This window comes from Electrona antarctica (assembly GCF_951216825.1).
Source record: "Electrona antarctica genome assembly, chromosome: 4".
Lineage (NCBI taxonomy): Eukaryota > Metazoa > Chordata > Actinopteri > Myctophiformes > Myctophidae > Electrona > Electrona antarctica.
This window is the reverse complement of record NC_136809.1, coordinates 13,819,301-13,827,421: the sequence shown is the minus strand read 5'-3', so window position 1 is coordinate 13,827,421 and position 8,121 is coordinate 13,819,301. Positions and strand designations below refer to the sequence as shown.

General features: G+C 40.7%; 1 protein-coding gene across 4 annotated transcripts in view; it reads left to right on the top strand.

Moving 5' to 3' along the window:
• The first annotated feature begins 390 nt into the window (after positions 1–390).
• Positions 391–8,121, top strand: part of rbm20 (RNA binding motif protein 20) — a 74,258-nt gene continuing 66,527 nt past the window's right edge. The window contains exons 1-4 of one of the 4 annotated variants that reach the window (XM_079498101.1): positions 391–817; positions 2,787–2,840; positions 3,491–3,619; positions 5,312–5,430. In XM_079498101.1, the coding sequence (XP_079354227.1) occupies positions 5,372–5,430 (59 nt within the window). In that variant the 5' untranslated portion in view covers positions 391–817; positions 2,787–2,840; positions 3,491–3,619; positions 5,312–5,371. Of the gene's footprint in view, positions 818–2,786; positions 2,841–3,490; positions 3,620–5,261; positions 5,431–8,121 lie in introns of those variants that run through there. The other 3 variants (XM_079498102.1, XM_079498103.1, XM_079498100.1) reach the window with 3 other exon arrangements.

Here is an 8,121-nt window from a genome sequence, read left to right as displayed (position 1 = left end):
GAAACAGAGAGAGCGACAGGGGGGGGGGGGGGGGGGTGATTTTTCCCTCTCTTCTTTTGAGCTTGTTTTCATAGATTTGGCTGCTTATTTCTGACACATAATATGGCAACACGTAAGGCTGTGCCATGTCCGGATCGTGCCATCACTTTTGCCATGAGCCGGTAAACTACATACGGCCTGGCAGGCAGGCAGGCCAACAGAGTTTGTGGTCTACTCTAGCCTGGATCCAGCCCAAAGACCCCGCCCACTCTCTGAGTGGACTCAGAGCCATATAAAAAGGCTCTGAGTGGACTGAGTCAAGAAAGCTACAGTCTGATAATCAGGCTAGGTCTACTCTGCATCCAGACCATGACCTTAGCCCAGATCCTTCTCATATCAGGCAGGCAGACATTAACCCGATCTGGATTGTGGTCTGCTGCAGCTGAGCCGCTGATGGAGCCCCACACTGGAGGCCCGGCTAAGTGGCTCAGACCGCATGGAGCCAAGGGTCAACGCCAGTTGATCTGGCCCGTAATTTAATTGTATAACCCAGCTAGCACGGTGACAGGTTGATGTGAGACGGTGTCAGTGTTTCCAGTTTCAAGCTTCCCCAAATGCTTGGAATTAATTTAATTGTTATATATAAAATAAATATAGCCTACAAAACGTGTCGTGTGCATTTGGAGAGGGGCATGGAGCTAGTCCACAAGATTTAAATCTTAGTTTGTATAATAATGGAATTATTTCCTGGGGAAATGTATGCTCAGCACAATTACCCATAATGCACCATAATATCCTTCTGTTTACAACTTCAGCTGTTTATGGCGTTAATTATGAGGTGAGTGTTAAATTGACTGTTTCATGTGTAAATTCTGCAATTGCTTTTGTCTAACAACAATAAAAATGTGGAATTGTTATAATAGGTTAACTTGTAGATGCGCTCAAAGTCTAATTATCCATTGCTCTTTACATTACAGTCTTGCTTGCGCATGTATCACGATTTAATTGTTATTCAGTCAGTGTTATTCAAGTCAGTAAAATGTCCCCTCTAGTGTTGTTAACAAGCTGTCGTCTCTAAGCAACTAAAGCACTCCTGTAATTGTGTGACCGCTTAACCTCGTTTACCAGGACCTCAGGACCTGATATGTGTGTGTGCGTCTCTCTCTCTCTCTCTCTCTCTCTCTCTCGTCTATAAAAAGTCCCTTTAATTCTATTAGTGTTAATGAACTCCATTCTCATCTCAGCTATTCAAAGTCTGCTGCTGTTGTCCTTGCATAAACCCCATAACATATCAGGAATGACATCACGTGACACGGTTGTGAACTTGTGTGAGTGTCACTCAGGTGTCACTGTGTAATTTTAGTTCGACATATAAAAATGCAACTGCTCGCCCCTTGTGAACAATGGAATTTACGGGCCGTTGTTGTCAGTGATTGGTGCCCCATGCCTTTTTAAAGCTTGTTTTTACGAGGTCATGCGTTCTCTGAATCCCTGCCCAAACGCTGACGTCTGGGCAAAAGCTCAAGTCAGGGGCCAGGGCTAGAAGTGTATGTACCTCACTGTCGGTGATGGGCAAAGTACTCAACCCCACTTGAGTTAAAGTATAGATAGCTGACTCCTGGTCAAATATAACTACAGGTGAAAGTTGCTCTGTCAAATGTGTAGGTAGCCTACTTGACTTAAAGTGCATAGGCTATATATGTTTGTTTTGGGTTTGTTTTTTTTACAAAACATTTTAATTTTTAATATCAATGTGTTGCTGTATTGAAATTAATATTTCCAAAAATATATCAATAATGAAAATATTGTGTTGTGAGCTTGTAGATGGGCTATTTTGAAATGGCAGATTTCTTCGGGTTAATTCAAAAAGTACCGTTTTACTTCCGAGAGAAATGTATAGTGGAGTCCAAGTAGCCTACAGATCCCGGACGGTACCCCCAAAATGTGCTAGGCTAAATGAACTTCGTTACTGTAATACTGTCCACCACTGCTTACTATCAGTACCATATGGCAATTAGAAATACTTTTGTGTTAAATGTTTCTGCACGTGTGTGTGTGTGGGGGGGGGGGGGGGGGTGGCAGCGTTCACAACAAGAGACCCATTGTAATTGATAGCCCTTTCTCTGCTATGGTTATAATAACCACGTCTGACCTTCAGAGAGAGAGTGTGTGTGTGTGTGTGTGTGTGTGTGTGTGTGTGTGTGTGTGTGTGTGCGCGTGTGTGTGTGCTCGCGCCACATGTCTTCTTGCATGTATTTGTCCTGTGTGTGTCTCACAGGGTCACATAGCACGCTCAATTCGCAACACAAATAAGGCCTAACCTAATGAGGCTAAAGGTAGAAAATTAGAATAGCTTTAATTATCACACTGAGCCCATTAAATTACTTCACACATGTCAGCTTAAATCCTCAGCAAAATAAACATTCCCCTGTTCATGGGAATGCCCTCCTCCAGAATGACATTCCCAGCTGCACAGAGCAGTTTGTGGAAAACCGATCGCATGGAAAGGGAGTTGTTCCTCACTTAACACAGTCTTATCCTGGTATTCCGTAAATGCCAAGTCCAACAGAATGTTATCGTTGTCTGTTTCACTGAAATATTTTACTTATTATTACCGTTTTCATCCACTGACAAATGCAAGAACTATAGACACCTCTGACACATTGTTCCTAAACACAATAAATAATGTAGCTTTATTTTCCCTTGTTGAATGAGTACATCACAAATACATTATTACACTTTTACATTCGTGTACTAGGCGGAAATGCTGGTGTTTTATCTTTCTAACAGCCACGTTTCCTCTTTAGGAGAGAATAAAGAAGAAAACATCACCGTTGGATCAGCAAAAGACCTCTTGAAATGTATGTCCGTATCCAAAGCATGGTGATAAAACATATCTAGTTTTTGTTGTGGATTTGTTGAACAAAACCAATTTCTTCATAAGCCACCTATTTTACGCCCTTACATAACTCAGATACGAACATAATACACACGTTACGTTATGTATAGGCGTAAAAGAGGTGGATTATGATGACCATGTGTTACACAGCCATCTAGCCACGCTCTGTAGTCGTAGCCACTTCATACTACAGTGGTATCTACTTTCTCACAAGGCCAAAAATAAATGAGGGGATTGTTATGCTGTGTGTGTGTGTGTGTGTGTGTGTGTGTGTGTGTGTGTGTGTGTGTGTGTGTGTGTGTGTGTGTGTGTGTGTGTGTGTGTGTGTGTGTGTGTGTGTGTGTGTGTGTGTGTGTGTGTGTGTGTCTATCTCTCTTTCTCTCTCTCACTCACACACACACACACACACACAAGACAGAGCGAGTTTCTTACACTTGTCAGCAAGGATTTTGTCACGTTTTGAACCTTGCTATTCATCATTTCAACGGATCATGTGCAGATGGAGAGAATGTTGACCAAGAGTGGGTGGGTCTACCATTATTCATTCTCACTGCTGTGCTATGACACCTGAATTAATTATCTTATCACGTCTTGTTTTATCTATCTATCTAGTAGTGACGAGGAGGCTGTATGTCACAGCCAGGTTCCACGGCACTGCTGCTGAACGGAAGCCAATATGCCTTTGTCAAGAGTCAGTTGAGATATCAGTAGAGCCAGAATGCAACTCTACCCCAGAAGACAGTGAGTAGTAAAACACTATTGACCCTTGTCAATAGGAGTGATTGAGTCTGATTATCTCTGCAGCTATATGTTTTATTCTAATGTTCAAATCCTCTTTCCTGATATTTCATTCATACCGGTATATCCTTTTTGTTGGATGATTTCATCCAAATTTCAATACAGTACTAAGGACAAAGTGTAAGTCAGTTTTCTGTCTATGTGATATGTGCTGGACTGGTGACAATGATCATTTCTGGAGATTGTATAAGTATAACATAATCATCATCACATCAGCATTATTATCATCATCATCATTCATCATCATCTGTGTTGCCATTTTGCATTTTCTAGTTTTGTAAAGAAAGGGGGAAAAATTATTGTTACTGCTCGTGAAAGCAGTCATTGTACATTGAAATGTGTCGTTTGGCAAACTGCACAGGAAACTCAGACTTAAATCCTCATACTAATCCCGTGGAAACAGCCCGCGTTGCCAGCCACAATATTATCCTCCCAAATAACCATTCCCTGATTCCGCAAACACCAAAGCGACCAATCAACCGGCTCACCGCAGGAGCTTAGCTCTCCCCTTTGGGTAACATGCTCTCACTGGGACACATGCTAATGCACTCTCGCTCAGTGCTATTCTTCCCCTGGTGGTAATTTATTACTGAGAGCGAGGTGTTCCACGTAACGATTTGGCTCCCAGATGTGAAACTGAAACAGTTAAGGCCACCACAATATGCGAATAATCTTCACACGGTGTCCAGGCGACTGGAGACGCCCCTCGGTTTCTCTAGCAGCTAAATTGATCCCGACACCTACTGTAGAGTGACTGATGGCATTCTTAGCACACCAGACACCACCATGCTCCCATGTCTAGCCAGCTTTTGTGTGTGTGTGTGTGTGTGTGTGTGTGTGTGTGTGTGTGTGTGTGTGTGTGTGTGTGTGTGTGTGTGTGTGTGTGTGTGTGTGTGTGTGTGTGTGTGTGTGTGTGTGTGTGTGTGTGTGTGTGTGTGTGTGTGTGTGTGTGTGTGTGTGTGTGTGTGTGTGTGTGTGTGTGTGCGCGCTGTAGAGGTGATAATTGGGGGACTCTCTTGTCCCTGTTGTTGTGCTGTGCGATACTATTCCATTAAGCAGGGGCTCCCAATTGGTCCAGCAGTGCCTTTCAACTCAACCCCTCCTGCCCCCCTCCCCAAAGTCTAACTCTTCTGTCATTTCCTCTAAATCTTCACTCAACCTTCTAGCCATTTCCGCTTAAAGGAGTTCTGAACTAGTTTTGTATGTGTGTTTGTGTGTTTCCTCCTGCTTGACAGCTAGGAGAAGATAAGCAGCGTGGAGCGCGTGTTAAATTGAAAGAGAGTGGAAAAGAAGAGACTAAACGGGGGGCTTTACTGCCATTGCTGCTGTCGATCAGGGGCGGTAGAAACGCAGAGCCCCTGCCGCAGCCACAGTGGTCCGTAGCCGGCTTCTCCACTCTGGTCTGGTCTGTCTGCCTCTCTGTCACCTCTGTCATCACAGGAGAAGGAGAGAGAGACAGAGAGAGAGGGCTGGAAAGAAAGTTGCCTCATCAGGATTCGCTGTCTTTGGACTTGTGGATTTTTGAGGGGGGGGGTTCTTAGAGGGTAGGGGGTTGCCGTGTTGGGGACAAGAGGAGTGAGCAAGTAGTAGCGTGCTGCAGGTGGTGCTAGAAGGTTTGTTTTTGTCATGCAACAGGCCTGGGCCCAGAGCGATATCCAGGCACTCTACCAAAGTCTCAAGAACAGGCAAGGGAAAATGCTTGGGAAAGGACATGAAGGATACCACCCGAAGGCATCCAATGAACTTATGCAGAGGTAAGGGGAAATGTGTTACCAATATGCTGTATATATAGTAGGAGTGCTGCATATAGGAGCAGTCTCCATTCCGCAATGTGGCTGCATGAAAAATGAATTTGTTCAAGGAAGATTTAGGAGATGGTATTCATGAGTATATATCTTGCCATAAGTAGCTATGTTGGCATGAAAGTGACTGCAGAAGATGAGTTATTTGTCACTATATCCTCCGCTTTGGAATGCTTCATTGTTGGCTGTAAATGATGGATGGTCCAGATGGAATCACCCACTGTGATTCTGCCCAAAAAGTGAATTTATTGAATTTTGCCCTCATAGTGTGTTTCCCATGAAGCAGTTAGATTCTACAGAATCTATGAAGCCTGGCACTGAAAAGTGAAATATAAACCAACCGTTCACCAAAGGGTTTGCCTCACAATTTGCTAGAATGTATTTATTTTATATAATGTGAGGAATCATTTAAAATGCAGACTCAGAATAAATAATTTCATAGGTTAAATGCAAGCTTAAATTGGAGAAGTGTTAATTTTACACTTCCCCTGAAGTCTTTTAAAAAAAGAATATATCAAAGTAAACTACCGGTATTTATTTTAAAATAATTTGCTAAGACGCTATTACAAAAGACACCATGTTGTTTGCATTTGAAGTAAGAAAATAAATAGGTGAAGGTATAAAATTTGATTATTAAATTAACTTATTTGATAAAACTAGTCTGTATGTCGCTGTAGTTCTGGCTGGCATTGTCTGACAATCACGACATAATAGATTTCTAGTAGGCTAAGCCATTATTTTTAATTGTTAAAGACTAGATATGACATACTGTAACTAAAAGTGTCTCATTTGATGAAATGGATGTAACAAATTCCCCCTTTAGCAAAATCATTTTTAGTATTGAGGAAATATATATTGTTTAAAGAAAAATGTTCAGCATTTTCTTCTTTAATTTGATAGTGACAGTGAGAGACAGCAAAGCCGGGAGAGCGAGAGGGAAGCATACCTTTGCGGAATTGAGGAATATTAAATTGATTAATTATTCAGTTAGAATTATTTTGTTGAGATCTGTTGTTTTCACAACATACTTTGTTGAAATTTGACTACAAATTAATTACTGTGTGTATGGCTGTTTTTTAGTCTTACATCTGCCTTTGGTTGGGTTATGAATTCCTTACTTTTAAAATGAACAGATTCATGTAAAAATAATACATGGCACTAGCTTAACATATAATAATTTGTTCTGTCAACAGTAGGGTGAATTTAAAGAGCTAGGTAAGAGTGAAATTGAATGTGGTCGAACATGTTACTGTGATTTTATTCTCCCAGTGAAGGTAAATCTTGGTGATATATATATTTTTTGTATTAGGAAGATGGATATTTAAAATAAATTTGGTTAATGGAATATATTTAAGAGGTAGTTAAAAATGTGTGATTTATTAGAACTGACACCTCTATGCTGTCTACGTGGCTATAGATAAAGTATTTTTCGTGATTAATTTACCTAATATGGAAATGTAGGTGAAATGGCATGTAAGGTATCTTACAACAACGATAATTAAATAATGCTAAATTGAGTTTCTTTTGATTGATTGATCAAGTTGAGTTTGCAGAATTACAGTACATTTCAAGCACAAACTCAATACAAAGACTGTTAACTGTGAGTGGACGACCCAATTAAGTAATACACTTGTTTACAAGAGGGTCCAACTTGTTCAATTCATCAAAACTTTTAGAGACGTACAAATTGACACTTCTATATAGTCAAAGAACAGAACAGGAATTCATCATAAAGGAGGTAAAAAGGGAAAAGAAACGTATACATTGAGGGGGAAAAGGGGTGGGCGGTGGGGGGGGATTCATATTTTACGGGGGCCAGTTTCGAATTGCAGCCGTCTTATTTAGAGTTTGTTATTCTGTTCACATCACACTACTTACTAGGAAAAATATCACTATATCACAGCTTTACCATACTTGAGCTAAGCTGCTGTAAATGTTAAGTAGCGATGTGTTATCACTTATCAGGTGTAAAGCACCACAGCAAAACCCTGCTGTATGCTGCTCTTTAACAGGCCTACTTGTCATATTATTATCATCACAACTCATTTCTTTAACATAATAAAAGCTAACTAGACATGTAATCTATAGGCCCCCTGGGCAGAGGTTTTTCCTTTACTGGATTCTTATCTTAAAATAGTATCCATGTTTTCTTTCATCAGAGGTTTGCTCTGGATTTATGGTGTCATGAAAATAAATGATTTTGAGCATTTGAACAAGTGTGTGCTGGTGGCGGTCGGCACCATGTGGGTTACAGGGTTAGTCTGCTGAGCTAAGAAAGTGAAAGGTTAGAGCGCCCCATTTATGGCTTCGCACTTGCAGTCTGACGTTTCTATTTTAACACATTAACAATTTATGTACATACATGTATCCCCACATGACGTTTTATTATGTTTTGGTATCTGTCTTTCAGTATCAAGTCTACATGATTTATGACTGTAGCTCTGTGCCACTCTGTTTGACACCAGGCCAAGTGTGTAAAGATCTATATCTTAAAAAGTTTGACTCGTGGCATATGGTGCAAGTTGCAGATTGAAATCATTTTAAATACCTATATAAAATTAAGCTGTAATTACTGTCGTATTATGCCACTTACATTATGAAATTCTAAATATTTAACAATTACATGTAGTTATGCAAATAACA